At 36.5% G+C, this 17500-nt stretch overlaps 1 protein-coding gene across 4 annotated transcripts in view; it reads left to right on the forward strand.

Moving 5' to 3' along the window:
* The window catches only part of LOC120531527 (clathrin heavy chain 1), a 166191-nt gene that overhangs the window by 112041 nt on the left and 36650 nt on the right, over positions 1–17500 (forward strand). For all 4 annotated transcript variants that reach the window (XM_039757011.1, XM_039757014.1, XM_039757012.1 and 1 more), the window contains 3 exons: positions 318–482; positions 579–759; positions 3035–3198. In XM_039757011.1, coding sequence (XP_039612945.1) covers positions 318–482; positions 579–759; positions 3035–3198 — 510 coding nt within the window. The remainder of the gene's footprint in view (positions 1–317; positions 483–578; positions 760–3034; positions 3199–17500) is intronic.

The raw sequence follows: 17500 nt of genomic DNA on the forward strand, positions 1-17500 counted from the left end.
CCTGGCTTTCTGTCAGTGGGGACAAGAAATGACCCTTGAAAATATTTCCTATGATCAATAAAATGTCATTTGCTGATCATATACAGAAAAGATGGTATTTTTTAACATATTAAATTCTTAATTTTATAATCTGGTAAACTATTTGAAGAGTCAGCATTTTAAAAAATGTGAGCTCTTCTCTCTGTCTCTGAATTCCTGTTAACAAACATTAATTTCAGAATATAATCATTTTATATGGTGAGATGTGTTCATAGTATTTTTTATACTTCTATTTCTTAGAACACACTACATCAGCATATGTATTTTTTTGCTTTCAGGTAGCAGATGCCATCCTTGGTAATCAGATGTTCACCCATTATGACCGAGCCCACATTGCTCAATTGTGTGAAAAGGCTGGTTTGCTGCAAAGAGCGCTGGAGCACTACACTGACCTCTATGATATCAAACGAGCTGTTGTTCACACTCATTTACTTAATCCTGAGGTATTAGTGTTTTTAATAATTTTTACCAGTTGTCAGCATTATATTGTAATTTTGTGTCTACTAATATAAGTTGCATTTTCTTTGCCTGTATCCCAGTGGCTGGTGAACTTCTTTGGGTCATTATCCGTTGAGGACTCTCTTGAGTGCTTAAGGGCTATGCTCTCTGCTAATATTCGTCAGAATCTTCAGATCTGTGTACAAGTTGCATCTAAATACCACGAACAGCTGTCTACACAGTCACTCATTGAGCTGTTTGAATCATTTAAGAGTTTTGAAGGTGAATATATACAATTGACCCCATCTTTCATTCTTTTGATACTTTATTTTTTATTGATATCTACTGATATCTATTCATAATAAATAAAGAATAATTTTGGGTTTTGTTTAAAAAAAGTCTTTACATGCAGTTATAGGTATTCAATTTTTACCAAAACTTTGAAAAAATGTTTCTCCCAGAAAGCTGTATATGTAAAAGCCCAAGTTTAAAGAAAAATTTAAAGGAATACTCCAACCAAAAAAGTTTGAAGTGATGGCTGAGAAAAAAAATAATCTCAGCTTTAAAATATCTCAGAATAGAGTGTAGAAAAAAATGATACAAGCCAATGGTGACTAATACTGTACATCAGCAAATGATGTGGAAAAATATCCATTCAAATATCCATGCAAAATGTTACCGTAGATCCCGGAATACAGGCCGACCCGGTATATTAGCCGAACCCCTTCTCTACCTACTAAATTACATGTATTTGCCGATGACCGGTATTTAAGCCAACCCCCTTCTCCAAGCAAAATTTTCTAAATTTCCTTAAAAGTGTCTCTTCGGTATATTTATAATGTTTATCGGCGAGAATTTGAGACTGCCGGCATTTTTGATATATAATATAATGTGTATAATTTACTAAAACACCAATAATTTTTCTAATGTACTAACCAAAAAGTTATAAAAAGTGCCTAGCCTACTTCGATTAAGCTAGGAGCATGGTGGCACGCATGGTTGCAGCGGCTCAGGGCTCTCCTTTTCAGTGCACTTTTTTGTTGTTTTTGTACTTTTTTGTCCTTGTTTGTGCACGATCGGTTCGGCGAACATCCGCTACACCATTCAGAACCTTATAGACATCGGTGTCCAGAGCCAGACATCTGTTTCGAGTATTTTTCATCACACACACAACATCCCAGACAACAAAGCGAGACTAGCGGGCTCTCCATGGATTGTTGTCGGGTCTAGGAGACGACACAGACGGAGGAGGGAAAGAAAGCAGAAGCGGGGCCACAGATCCGGCGTTATGCTAAAGCTAAAAAACAACTATACAAGCCCTATACAGAACTTTTTTCTGCACTGAAGGAGCTGCTTTTAATCTCATTGTAGATATGTATAGTGACAATAAAAGGCATTCTATTCTAGAAACAATTTTACACTGTACTCACCATTTAATTTGACCTCTTTCGGCTGCAGTAAGGGAGGAGATATTTCCACACAATGTCCATCTTCGTTTCGATTGCGATCGCTTACTTTTACCTTCTCTTCCTTCCTTAGCAATTATGTGTCTTGCTTGCATGGTCTTAATGAATTATATATATAGGTAAATCACTGCAACGACGGAAATTACATCAACAAACACATGTATCTGGGCTCCGACTGACGCTACTAACGCTCTCGGTTGTTTGTTTACAAACGGGCAAGCGGATACACGTGACCGTATCCGTTTCGTAACGCAAGATGTTGATCGTAAATCAAAACAAAAAATTTCATTTTAAACTTCCCGATAATTTATTATAAATTTTATTAATAAAATCAACAACTAAAACACTTTTTGAATAAATTCTTTATTTAATTTAAAGTACCGGCATGCAAAGTTACTTCTTCATCTGAAAGATGGCTCTGTGGTTTCGTCATTATTTACTTCCGTGTTCATCGGCAAATCCGGCATTGCGCTGGAAATCTTGAATCTGAAACGATACTCGTTGTATAAACCGACCCCCAAACTCCAAGCCAAAAATCTAGGCCGAAATTCTCGGCTTATATAACGGGATCTACGGTACTTGTGTTGCATAGTCCAGTTGTATGTATACTCCAGATGACCAAAGGCATACATGTTTTTCTAAATTATTAAATAGTTAATTTTGGAAAAGTCAACATACATCATAATTAAGAAATGCAAGTCACATGAGGCTGAATTTTTCAATTGATAAGACCCTCCATCAGTGCATGCGGAAAGGCAAACCTTTAATCAAAAAAGGCAGTTCCATGTGACTTGAATTTATTTTTGTTATCACTACAATCTACATAGGGCGTCTAACATAAATATATTTGGGTGGAGTATTCCTTTAAGGCCATATTTCATAAAATACAACAAATGTTGAAAGACATCCATCTAAAGTTACTCAAGCTATCTTAATTTAAGTTTCTATTTTTAATGATTTCATCTATAAAGTGTAACTCAGCTTGGTGCATCTTGGGCTGTTAATTAAGCATTTTATTGAAAAAGTGAGGAACAATTGATCATTGGACCAGTTGTCATTAACAAAATACTAATTTATAATTGTTGTTTTAGGTCTGTTTTACTTCCTGGGCTCTATTGTCAACTTTAGCCAGGATCCAGAAGTTCACTTCAAATACATCCAGGCAGCCTGCAAGACTGGTCAAATCAAAGAAGTTGAACGGATTTGCAGAGAAAGCAATTGCTATGATCCTGAGAGAGTTAAGAATTTCTTGAAGGTATGTGGAAATAAGAAAGAAGTGCATATTTTTTCAATATTTTACAACCACTTTCATTTGTGTGTTTTTATTCTTTCAAAAAGATCACAATTAGAGTTAATGCATTAGAATAGCCACTTTAAACCTTACTGTATTTATACACACATTTTCTTTTTATATGTTGAATATATGTTAGTTAAAAAGGTGATGGTTAATTCCAGACTAAAAAATAATCGGGTTTAAATTGTAACATTGAGACGAAGTCGTTATGGTGAAGTGTCAACAGCAGAAATGAACTTTTTTGGTATGGAAAGAACTTTCACTTATTTTTACATGTAGAGAGGTTTATTTTGATGTAGTTGTGCATCTATATTTGTGTATGCATGTGATGTTCACACTCTGACCAAAAAAATACATATTTACTTGGGAAATGTTTAATTGTATTTGAAACTTGCATGGTAAAGCAACTAAGCCACTTTATGGTAATTTTTAGTTTAGGGTTTCTGTTGTGCTTATCCTTATGACATCTTGGACCTACAAAAAGGTGATAATAGTGTGGACTTTGACCTTGGGATGCATTTTGTCATACCTGTGAATGTTTGATTGATCATTAGTGATAGATTTGTTGTCTTCCTTGGCTAATGACCACTTGATTTTCAGATATAGACAACATAAATAATGGTTGTTACGCCAAGGGCTGTATGGTCATAATGATATTATAGGACACTACCATTTGGCCCAGTTCTGTTTGCTTTTATCACATTACGTGCACATCTGTATGTTATAAATCACCTTTCATTACAGCTTGCATGTAAAGCAGGATGGAATCTGCTAGAAACACTGCAGTATATTTACACAATGTTTTGGTCAAAGTTATGGTATCTTATTCACTCAATATTGTGTTATTTCACATGTATTATTACATTATTTTGCAAAGAAGTTGTCAGGTTGTTGCCGGTAGCATCTTGTGTGTGCATGCTTAGAAGTGACTCAGCATGCATTATTCCAGAAAACAACAAATACTGTTGAGTTGTCCAAGTACTAATAAAAGTTGTTTAATTAACCAGTGGGGAAAAAGTCTTTTTAAGTTTATGATCAAATGAGCCTTAGCCATTCATTACAAGGGCAAGCAGCTCACATCATATATGTGAATATTGTAGTCTAACGTAATTTCAGCTTAGGGCTATTCAGTCAACAAAGAATACAAGGATTTTGGTGTGACTGAAGAAGCAAATCCATAGTAGAGAGGGGTTCATGGTTCTCTGCATACTGTTTGATTACAGAAGTTTGTTCATGTGGAGAATTCTTGATTTATTATCATTCAGCCCCTAGTTATTTTAACTGTCTTAGTTTTTAGCATCCCAAACTACTTAATAAGTTGCTTGTAAACTGAAATATGCATATGATTCATTCACTTTTACACTGTTGAATGCCAAAATAAGCACTAATACTGTGATTAAAAATGAACATGTATTTTCATTTCAGTAGTTTAAACAGTCTGTAGGAACCGTGAAGTAATGCATAAGTACCAATAAAATGAATTTATAAATTGCCAAAGAGGGGGCAAAAATGACAAATAGATGACATTTGTAAGTCATAAATAAAATACTGCAATTTTATACCAAACCCATTTTCCCCCCAATTCTAAGGTATGGACTCGGGTACAGTTCAACATTCATGATGGTCATGACAACAAATGACAGTTAAATAGCAAAAAGTAGGAAAAGATAAAGCACTCTATTGAAATTGTTAGCTTTTAGATCTCTAAGAATAATCATATTTTTTTTGTTGTTATATTCCTTTATGTGGCTATGTAAGTTAACAGCAACACAGACAGTTACAATATACTCTTTAAAAGCAGTTTGTTTCTGAGACAAAGTGTGGAAAGCATAAATCAGGCTTTACCCATTATGTGGCATGTCTGCTTGGAACCTTTTTTCTTTACGGCAGTGCGTGCGTCTTTGACCAGCTATGATCCTAGAGCAAAGAATATATTTGGAACATTCAGGGCTACCATCTGAAGCATTTGCTACACTATCTTTGGACCTTTACTCATCTGGAAGAGCACTTGCTAAGTGGTTGGTCAAATGTGCCACATTAAACTATGAGCAAACTGTATGATTCCATTCACAGAACACATGGTTTGTATACTTCCTAAACTAATTAAAAATGAACTTTAATCTGGCAGTGGAATCCTGTCTCTTGTGTGAGCTGTTCTTTACACCTTGAATATAATATGGAACGTTTGCTAAAGCCTGCACTTTTTTTTTTGGTCAGAATGTGTCTGTGTGTGTTTGTATATATGTATGTTTGTATTATTTAATTTATTTTCATGTTGTATATGTACAGTGATCTCTAAAAGTAAACTAAGAAATGTTTGGTACTGTACAGAATATGTGTTCTTGCACTTTAAATCTGAAATGATAGTGACTCTTGGGTTCACATGGAGAGTATTTGTTACTTTAATAGACTAAATAGTTTTGCAAGAATAATATATTATAAAAGTATAACAGCTATAGTACTGCACTCAACCCCGAAACTCCCCAATTCAATACCAAAAAAAGACATACATACTATGTAAAATTCATTATTCAGGATAGTTACAAATCTGTGGCCTGTGGACTTTGGCTTATACTTGCAATCATTTCTGGTGATGCTCTGCCAGCTCCAAATTGTGTCTATTTTCTTTGTTGAGAGCTTGATCTCTGGAATTAGTGTGAACATGTGGAATACATAGTTTGGTTTCAGTTAAGGTGATTGTCTTAGTTAATTAAGAATAATTGGATTATTTGTTGTGTTTGCATTAGCAGTTTTTCTTTTGGACATTGCTTTGTGCCATATTGGAGTGCTCTTTGGCTGGGGTATAGTTTTGGATATAGAAAGTATTTTACATTTACAGACTTGAATCACCACCTAATAATTTTTTCTTTTGACCATGTCATTTTCTGGTTGTTTTCCTTGTATGTACACAGCCTGTTTATACTCTCAGTGTTTTATTTACACATTTAACACTAAATTACCCAGTATGTGCAAAATGAACGAGTCTTTAGAAACAAAGCATAGCTGTACCAGTTTCAAATTGCAATAATTTATGCAAACAAAGGTTATAATGTTATAAGAAGAGATTGCTTTTTTTTCCCTTATTTTTCATTGGCACTGCTGATATGGCACTGCATTGTGTTGCTTGTGTAATTACATGTAGGCAAGAATCCTGGCTTTACTCTGTATGTGTTTCAGTGTTGACCCTATAAATCTATCATATAATTATTTGTTCTCGCTCTGTTCAGCAGGTACAGTTTCAGGTATATATTTTTTTGTTTACATTAACATAGCACCCATCCTGTTGTGTTGGCACAGAGGCTTTATGCCTCTATATGGTGGAAATTTAACATGGCATCTTCTTAAAGGCCCAGTGAGCTGTGTTTTCATGAACTACTGTTCATCTTAGACGCACAATGATGGTTTTCTACCGCACATTCCTAATCCATTGTAAGTGATGTTTGTATATGAGTGTGGATTTTAGTTTTAATTCAATGATTAGAATTCATGCATCTATTTTCCTTTTTATATGGCAAAGGTAAAAAAAAAATTGTACCAAATGCCAGAAAATCGTCAAAGAATTAGGCTATTTTTTTTTAAACTGTATCCAAATAGACTTTTTCTGGTTCACTTATTGCTATACTGCCAGCTTTAATTGTGTTATGTTTGTGGTGCCGTTAAACTTGAACTGCTTACCTGAATTTTACACTACACATTGAAAACTCAATTTATGCTTCAGTAATTCAGTGAGGCCAGCTGTATGTTATAATAAAATAGGGAAGGCTGCTTTAAGCCTGCCTGTACTGTATTTATACAGATGTTCATGTTCTACAAATGAAAAAGCTCTCTGACATTCTCTTCTGTAACCACATTGTCATATGTTCATTTCAGATCCACAGTACAGAGATAAAGCTTATAAAACCATAAAATGATCTGTATAGTTTGGAGTTTACTCTGTGTATGTACTGTGTGGTGTGTGTGTATACCCCTTTCTAAATTGATACTTGGTAAAATTTGTACTTTTGTATTAAGTGCCTAGATCATCTTGTCAGTAATTTAATTACATATTTTGTGTGTATGTATATACACATATATATATTATTTTTTTTTTTTTAAGTTGGATTCAATTTTAAAATATTTGCTAATCAAAACCCATCAAATCTGCACATAACAATTTGTTAGTAAGCAGTCTGCATCAATCATTACCTGACGGACGCTGTTATTTTTTATGCTTTTCCTTGTGCCTTTGGAACGGGCAGGACATGTACCAGGTAAATCTCTCAGTACAGGAAAGAACTCCCTTTAATTTCCTTTCCCTTGTTAGATCCAGGGTAAATTCTGGGATTTGTAGTTGCTGAAATGATATATAATTTGGGAGTGCCACACTGTTGTTTCAGTTGTAGAAGAAAACCCTAGAGATAAACTCCTGTGTTTCTCTCCAATTTGTGTTTTACCACTTTTATTATGAAACATATACTTATTAAATTACCTAACATTAACTCTTTTTAGGTTTTTTTTTACAGATGTGGGATGGTATTGAGGGATCTGTCACTTTTCAATATTTTCTATTAGCAACTTATATTAGACATGCAAGAAAGTAAATTAACAAATTGAAATTTCTATTTATCTGTTTTCCCTAGTATAAAAAATGGTTTTATTAAAGGTTTCAGTAAAGTTGTATTTTAATGCAGTTTAAGATAAAAACTTGAAGTAAAAAATACTGTTTTAGTAAACTAAAGGAATTTAGAATGTAGGTGAAAAGATAAATACAATGGTAAAGCAAAGAATGTCAGATTTTATTTTTGAGTTTTACTGCACATGCATTTTTATGCTGTCTGATAATTCATGCAAGTACTGAGGCCATTGTTTACATGGTGTGATAATTTATTTACTGTTCTTTTGACTACACCCACAGAGCCGTGACTGCAGTTTTTTTAATTTTAGCATTTTCTGTTCCCTTTCCGTTTTGTATTTGGGTAAGAGTCTGTAGACCTGAAGCAACTTACAGACTAGAAAAAAGCATGAATTCTGATATAACTATAGTTCAAACACTTTGCACAACTACACCTGTAGTTCTGAAAGAAACCACTGCCAATTCAATTAAATCCTGGTCTATGTGCGGTCTTTGTGTTAGTAACACATTCTTTGTTTGTCTGGAAAAACATTTTCAAAGATGTACATAATAAGTTGGTATTTCACACTGAATTGTTGATATGCATGTGTGTTCATTGTGCCCTTTGATAGCCTGGTGTTCCATCCAAAATAATTTCCTGCCCTGGCCCCAATTCTGCAGACATAGGCTTCAACCCTAACCTGGACTATGCAGGCTCAATCAGTAATGGAGGAACAAATGACTTTTGATCAACAGCAGTGTCCACAGTACAGATAGAAAATGGAGATAGCATAAAATACATTAAGTTGGGATAATTGTTAGTGGGTTGAAAACATGATGAACTTACTTTTATTTCAGGAATTTCATCCATTACATTGCTTTATTTTTTCCATTATATATGATCACCTGAAACTGTGACATACAATGTTAAAGATCAGAATATTCAAGTTTTTTTAAAAGAAACATTTAAAGTCAGAACTACAGAGAAATAAAGTAATATTCTATGCTTAGGGCTGATATCTAAATATATAGCTCAAGCATAATAGTTATAGTTTATATGTAAAGTATTTTATCATCTTTTTGATATTAAGATTGACCATCTAAGGCCGGCAATATTGTGCACATTTGAGAGCGTGTCACACTTACCAACTGTAGATGCTCGATCTCATTGCTTTGAGGATATCATATTACATAGCTAGAAATCTCAGACTTTGAAGCATTTAATGGCTCCTGCACAATTTCTGAACAGTTTCAAATTTCCAAATTAATGTGCTATATGACAGCACCAGTGGCTGTACAAATGTTTTCCAGGAATGTTAAATTCTGCTGCAGTCTCTCTGTCATTTTCCTTTTTCATTCTGTTGTGGTGTAACAAACACAAGACATCAGACAGCTGAGTCTTTCTTGTGCTACCAAATGCTCATTTTGCATCTCTTCTTGCGACTGCATTGTATACATTGAATCTACTTGAGTACTCATTGGTTGTCAAGGCTGCCACACATCTGAGCTTCCCCCATGACTTAAGACAAAATCTTAATTGATATTCTGACTTGTTGCGAAGTACTATGACACAGTAGCTGGAGAGACAGTTCCACTACTTGACTGGAGGTCACTGGACAGTGTCGTGACTATCCACAATTCACAAATGTTATGTTACTTAACTTCCCAGTTATAACAATTCTATTTTAATTGGTACGAGAGCAGGTTCACCCTGAGCAGCTGTGATAGACGTGAAAGAGTTTGGAGAAGACAAGGAGAACGATATGCTGCCTGCAACGTCGTTCAACATGACAGGTTTGGTGGTGGGTCAGTGATGGTCTGGGGAGGCATATCCATGGAGGGACGCACAGACATCTACTGCGTAGGAAATGGTGCTCTGACTGCCATTAGGTATCGAGATGAAATCCTTGAACCCATTGTCAGACCCTACGCTTGTGCAGTAGGTCCTGGTTTCCTCCTAATGCATTACAATGCCCGGCCTCATAAGGCAAGAGTATGCAGGCAGTACCTGGAGGATGAAGGAATTGAAACAATTGAATGGCCTTCACGATCCCCTGACTTGAACCCAATAGAACATCTGTGGGACATTATGTTTCGGTCAAATAGGCGCCCCCAGGTTGCTCCTCAGACTGTACAACAGCTCAGGGATGCCCTCATACAGATTTGGGAGGAAATGCCACAAGACACCATCCGTCGTCTCATTAGGAGCATGCCCCGACGTTGTCAAGTATGCATACAAGCTCGTGGGGGCCACACAAGATACTGAAAAGCATTTTGAGTAGCAGAAATTAAGTTTTAGAAAAATGGACTAGCCTGCCACATCTTCATTTCACTCTGATTTTAGGGTGTCTACACAATTGAGCCCTCTGTAGGCATAAAACTTTTATTTCCATTAAAAGACTTGGCATCCTTTTGTTCCTAAGACATTGCCCTGTCGTAATTTGTACAGATATCCAACTTCATATTGAGATCTGATGTATCTAATGTGTTTCTTTAAAGTGTTCCTTTAATTTTTGTGAGCAGTGTATGTCATAAATACATATTAACTAATAAATCAGTAATTATGACCATTCAAGTTGACAGCAAAATTAAACATGAAACTTGCGTTCTTCCAAATGCAGCACAGTTCATGTGTTAGGCCGGAGTTATACTTCACACAACACATGCTGCAGCGGACTCTCCTGCTACGCAAGCGTTGTAGTGTTTATACTTGCGCGCGTACTTTACGTAAATCTGGAGGAATCCACCAGATGGCAGTGCGAGATATTATCGCGGTGAGAACATGTTCGGCTTCTCTGTGTTGTGAATTGCCTAAAACACCTATTAAATTCCGATAACACCTTACCGCAATATCTCTGAAAAGGATGTTTATTGATTAAATCCATAAATCCAGGGATGTATGTGTCCATTCCAGGAAGCATTGGGCATGAGTGAGAAACATTCCCTTGACGAGGCCTCAGCTCATCGCAAGGTGAATACAAGCACACACATACACTAGCGTCATTTTAGGGGCACCAAATCCCCAAATCTGCATATCTTTGGAAGGAAACCGGAGCACAGTGTGGAATACAAGCAGGAAGTACCAGCAACATAACTCCCTGCGAGACAGCAGTGCTATCGCTCCGCCACCGTGACACCCCCATGTGTGTAGTTATTCCCCCATGTGTGTATTTATTAACAGTATTCATTATTTAAACGAAATTATATGTAAAATGTAACATACACATTTTAATGCATTTCATCATGAACGTGATATCAAGTATAAATCTAAAGATTCTAAATGTGCAGAGAGTTGGAATATCATACATTTAATTTGTTCTGTTTGGCGATCTATTGCTGTTTTCCGCTGCTGAAGCAAAATGCCGACATACAGATGCATTCGTGGTGCTTTTATATTTAAGCGTCACATATTCCCGATCGTAATGACACGATACATTTTAAAAGTCTCGCATACCATCTTTTGTGCCATCTATTTTTTATTGTTTTACTTTACCTGCAGTCAGGTCCAAGAAGCTCATAGCGATTAAAAACTGGGATGACGTTTACGACCGTCTGCTTTAATGATAAAGTAAACTACGAGGTTAAAGTGGACATTTCGAGATTAAAGCCGAAATTTCCACTTTAATCACAAAATACATGTTTTCACCGTGTCCTTTATTTTTTTCTCAGTGGCTCAAATATAACGCTATACATTATGTTGCTGTTGTTAAGTTGCAAAAATTAAAACATAAAAAAGACATATATAAATTGCACAATACATTTTAAAAGTCTCACATACCATCTTTTGTGCCGTCTATTTTTATTTATTTATTTATTTATTTTTTTGCAACTTCACATCGGCTACATAATGTATAGCGCTGTATTTGAGCCATTCATTAAACAGCAAAGTGTGCACATCGATCCCCGAAGGATCTCCATAGAGGCTTGCTGTCACATGTAGATAGTAAACAGAGACTCTGACGTCACGTTCTGACTTTTAGCACACTGCGCCCCCCGACTTTTTACTGGTACTGCAACTTGCGCACGCGTCGCGTTAATTTCTGAGAACCTGCTCAGAGGACGCGTGAAATGAACGCTGGGAACGCGTGGCAGCCATGATGCGGGCGCGTACGCGTTCTGAGCGTGAAGTATAAATGAGCCCTTAGTTTGTGCAAATGATAATCTTGCTAACATAAATGTACGTAATGTGTTGTACCTCTTTGTTGTGTCTCAGGTAAGTAACTCGATGCAGGGCAGCATTCACAGTAGACAAGTGCAGTTGACAACTACTTTAATCCACACAAGAGCCTGAATATAAAAGAAGAGTTTAATGCATTTAAAGTTGCATTAGGTAGATATATTACCTTATATGGATATACACTATACCAAGGTGTAGTATACAACCCTTTAATTACCAAAATATAAGCCCTTTTCTTTTTAAAAACATGCAAATCAATCCCATCCTACACACTAAACAATTATTTTGGCATTGAATGTCCTCATGATTAATTTTTGTCCAAATGCCTTGAGCAGGGGTGGGCAAAGTTAGTCCTGGAGGGCTGCATAGGCTGCAGGTTTTTGTTCTAACCCAGTTGCTTAATTAGAAAACAATCCTTGCCAATAATTTAATTTCATGGCTTGTTAGTGCTTTAACGGTGCCATATCAGGCCATTCTCATATCCTAGATGTTTTTCCCCTTTTTTAAGGATATCATCTAAATGATTTGAAGGTTAAAATGGAGCAATACTCAATCTTTCACTTTTTTCTTTTCACTTTCCTTCCGAGTATTTAATTAAAGCCAATAGTGCATGATAAATATACACTGGTGTAAACAGTGCCAAGCTAAATGGAGAAAAGGTGCTTTCTTTTCATTTGAATCTTATTGCTAATAAAAAGCCATTAAAATCCAAGAGAACAGCTGTTTAAGACTAAAACAAGCAATAAGGGTTCAGAATCTTAACGAGCGAGACAAAGTGAAGCACAAGTGTTACTTGAGCAATAAGTGTTTCTTATTAAGCAACTGGGTTGGAGCAAAAACCTGCAGCTACTGTGGCCCTCCAGGCCTGAATCTGCCCACCCCTGGTCTTGAGAAAATTAAGTGCAGGTGAAAAGAATGACAAAAATGAATGTCAACATTAGGACTTTCCCAGTGTAGGAAAGAAAGTGGAACTGCAGCATTCAAGAGCTGTTGCATTTCAATCAGTTATATAAACTACACCAGCAGTTTGTTTCACCTCGGGAAAGTCATTTAAGGTGGGTAAACATGCAGTAAACTAGAAAGAAGCTTGCAAAAAATATTTTCAGTATGCTTTTATTCAAGAAGATAAGTTACATATTGGTACCGATTATATAGTGGAGACAACTAGCACAATGTGCCTTGTCATTTACAATCCAATTTGAGAGATGATTATGTTGTGAACCAGTCAGGCTACTTTGTGTACTTTTTCCCTCAGAATTTCTGTATATTTTGTGTTATGGATGTTTTTCTCATTAAATGTTGTTTAGTGCAAAGCTATGAAATTACCTACTATAAGTTCTCTCTAGGTTATAATATAAACAAGTTTGTGTGAGTTTAGACAAGAATTTAGACAAGAACAGGCCATTCAGCCCAACAAACTTGCCAGTCCTGTCCACTTAATTCTTCTGAAATAACTGTCTATTTTTTGGAAGTCCCTAAATTCTTGTTGTCTCCCATGCTACTTGGCACATTATTCCAGGCGTCTGTAGTTCTCTGTGTAAAGAAAAGCTTCTAACTTTCCCTTAAGTTTCTAACTGTACCCCCTGTTCTTCATGAATTCATTATTTAAAATAAGTCTTTATCCAGTGTACCCTCTTGATCTTCTTTTGCTTAAACTGAAAAGGCTTGGCTCTTTTAATCTTTCTTCACATTTCATCCCCTATATTCCTAGAATGAGCCTAATCACTCTTCTCTGGACATTTTCTAGCACTGCTGCATCCTTTTTGTAGCCTGGATGAGGCCTAACCAGTGCATTATAAAGCTTGGGCATATAACCTCCTTGGACTTGTACTCTGCACACTGTGCTATATTACCTAACATCTGGTTAGCTGCCTTAATGGCTTCTGAACGCTGTCTAGAAGTTTATAGTGTAGAGTCCACTACAACTCCGAAATCCTTCTCATAAGGTGTACTATCGAATTTCAGACGTCCCATTGTGTATTCAGCCCTAATATTTTTATTTCCATTACATTGGCTTACAATAAACTTCATTTGCTACAAATCTGCCCAAGCCTTTATGTTGTTGAAATCCCTCTGTAATGACTGAACAGATTCCAGATTATCTGTCTATCCACCTATCTTAGTATCATCTGCAAATTTTATAATTAGCAGCAGCCCTAGCACTAACCCCTGTGGAACACTACTCTTAACATTAGCCAATTCTGATAAGGTCCCTCACACCATCACCTTCTGCTTCCTGTGTATGAGCCAATTCTGCACCCATTTAAAAATATCACCCTGAACTCCCACTTCTTTTAGTCTGAATGTTTTCAGAAAGGTGCAGGGTAATCAAAATTTGAAATCTTTAATTTGTATAATTAATTGGGTTAATTCCTTTGCTGCGGCACTTCAGATTGTGGCCAGATGCACCCTGTTTACTTAAATTATTTTTGATTGGGGTCCTGCTGTTACAAGCTGCATTGATTTGACAAAGCTTAGAAAGGCACACAACTGTGTACATAAGGTTCCACAATTTACAGTGTATCTCAGGACATAGAGCAAGGAAGTTTCTGTAGACCTCTAAGATTAAATTATAGTGAACCATTGATCAGGGCAAGGGTCTGAAACCATTTCTAAAGCTTTGAGTGTTCATCTAAGTATAGTGGTGTCAATAATTGTCAAATAGAAGAAGTTTGAAAACACCAGAACTCTTCCTAGAGTTGTCTTTCTGGTCAAACCAAATAGCTGGGGCAAGGAGAGCCTTGGTTACGGAGGTGATCAAGAGCCCAGTGTTAACGCTTACAGATCTTCAAAAGTCCTCTGCTCAGAAGGAAGAACCTTTTGGAAATACTTCTATCTCAGCAGCACTTTCATCAATCAGGTGTTTGTGGTATAGTGGCTAGACGGAAGACACTTGAGTTAAAAGCATATGACAGCGTGCTTACTTGGCATTTAAAGCACTCTGAGTGCATGAGGAAAAAGATTCTGTTGTCTGATGAGACTAAAATTGAACTCTTTAAGAAGAAAAAGCGGTACACCTGGTGAAGACTAGGGACTACCATATGGATGGTATTAGACAGGTGATGAGTAAAGCAGGGTGGTGGCAGCTTAATGGTATGGTGGTGCTTATCAGCTTATAGGGACAGGAAGACACGGCAGAATTGAATGAGTGATGAATAGGTAGATGTACTTTGTTTGAGCCCAGTGCAAAATTAAAGCTGTGCAGAAGCTCAAGACAAAAATATATATGTAACAAAAATATATAAAACTAGGGGCTTTGTCCCCTTCTCACTTTGCTTGCCATGGCGCTACATGCCAGCCACTTCGCATCTGTGCCGCTTGTATATGTGGATTTCACTTTCACCAAACAGATCTTTTAATTCTCGCGGATACGCCTCTTCACTGGGAGGCAACACTACTTTTCCCTGATAGGAACACGAATTAGATGATCTACAAGTCTCCGACTTAAAAGTTTAAAGCCAAACAATATATTCGGATCACTTTTCGCTGTTTCGTTATTTCACCGAGTGATAATTTCTGTTTGTTTGTGCCTATGCGATCTTTACTATCATTTTTTTTAGACTTTCAAATTTTAGTTCTTTTATTATCTCTAACCTGCTCTACATGTGTATTACGCCAATGTTTTTGAATTATTTTCGATGTTCTACTTTGTCATCTAGTCTTAGTCTTTTATTTCTGGCCCTGGACGTTGTTAAATTTCTTGGCACAAAGTTTTGCCTCGCGGGACGTGAAAGTATCTCTCTGAAAAAGTCAAGTCTCATCCCAGGATTTTTTTTTATTATAATACAGGGAAATATAACAAACAGCAAAAGCCCCAAACACAAGAACTTCTGGCTTGAATAAGAGAGCTGCTAGCTTAAATATAAAGAACTGCTGCTGTCGATTACAGGCTGGACTATAGGTGACCATAAATCAGATCTGCAGAGTTGTACATCAGTTTGTGGTATCCATAAATTCAAAATGCTAATTGAATTTATTCATTCTGATGTAACTCTGGTTGAGTCAACAGCATTGTAGGGTAAAAATGATTAGGTAAGGTAAACATTAATCAGGATGATGCAACTTATCTAGGCAATCATATGGATAACTTCAGTCAGTATTTCAATGACTAGATGATACATTTTTAACACTGTGAAGTTTTAATTGTAATGTGCTTGCTTTTTGACCATTACTCAGTCACTCATTTCCTGTCCCTCTCCTGCCTTTTCCACTCCATCTGATAGTATCAGATGAAAACTGTTCAGCATTAAAATAGTGTCTGAAATAAGTTTACAATTCTGCACACTAAACAAATACCACATTACCTGAATCCGCAGTGATTCACCATAACATGTAAAAGTTCATCCAGCTTATGTAAAAGCGATTAACATTTCACATTTATGTAGATCGACCAGTTCTGAGTACTTTTGCTCTGTATTCTTTCATTCTTTGGACAGGCTACTTCTGTAATAAAGTGATACAGGCTGCAGTGATCACAGTGCTACCAGCTGAGTAGGGAAACATTTAATATATCCCACTTTACATTATCAGAATGCAGCTAATGTAGGTAGATGTAGGTGGGGTGGTCCACTTCTAAAGGTACTTGAGGGTCCACCTTAATGATAGGTTGGGCTGGTCTCAAAACTTGGAGAAACTATATAAGAAAGGGCAGAGCAGGCTCTTTTTCCATTTGGAGACTGCTTTCCTTTAATATGAGAAGTGACTCCCTTCACATCTTCTATAACTCTGTGATGGCCAGTGTGATTTTTCTGTGCTGTGGTGTGCTGAGATCTACTGAATTAACAAGCTAATTAGAAGGGAAAGCTCAGTTATAGGATGCACTCTGGACCCCATAGAGGTTGTAGTGAAGGAGAGAATTAAAATAAAGCTTAGTGCCATTATGAACAATGCTGCTCATCCTCTCTAACACACTAACATGCAGTACTTTCAGCCAATAAATTATGCAGCAGACTTGTGTCAAGAAATGCTTCTGGCGCTCCTTTATACCAACAGCAATACTTCTGCATAACACCTCACTGCGACTGACTGCCAGATTAGAACTTTTCTTTCTTTTTTTTATTTTGCTTTATTGTGTTCAGACCAAAATATGTGTGTATATTTATTTATTTATTTGCTTACTCATCTAGATATTTATTTAAAGCGCTGCTGTTAAAAGCCAAATTTCCATCTGAGGATAAATAAAGTTCTATCACTAAATACAGAGAAGTCCTTGAAGAAAACCTTCCCCAGAGTGAATGCAACCTCATATTGAGGCAAAAGTTTTATCTTTCAGCATGACACTGACTTAAAGCACATAGCCAAGACCGTACTGGAGTGACTTTGTGACAAGTCTCTGACTTTCCTTGAGTGGTACAGCTAAAGTCCAGACTTTAACCCAGTGGAATATCTGTAGAGAGAGTTTAGGATGGCAATTTACAGACACTTCTGATACAGTCTAACAGAGCTTAAGTGGATCTGCCAGGAAGAAATGCCCAAGTCCAGTGGTACAAAGCTTG

The sequence above is a fragment of the Polypterus senegalus genome, chromosome 6 (assembly GCF_016835505.1).
Source record: "Polypterus senegalus isolate Bchr_013 chromosome 6, ASM1683550v1, whole genome shotgun sequence".
In the NCBI taxonomy this organism is placed as follows: Eukaryota; Metazoa; Chordata; class Cladistia; order Polypteriformes; family Polypteridae; genus Polypterus; species Polypterus senegalus.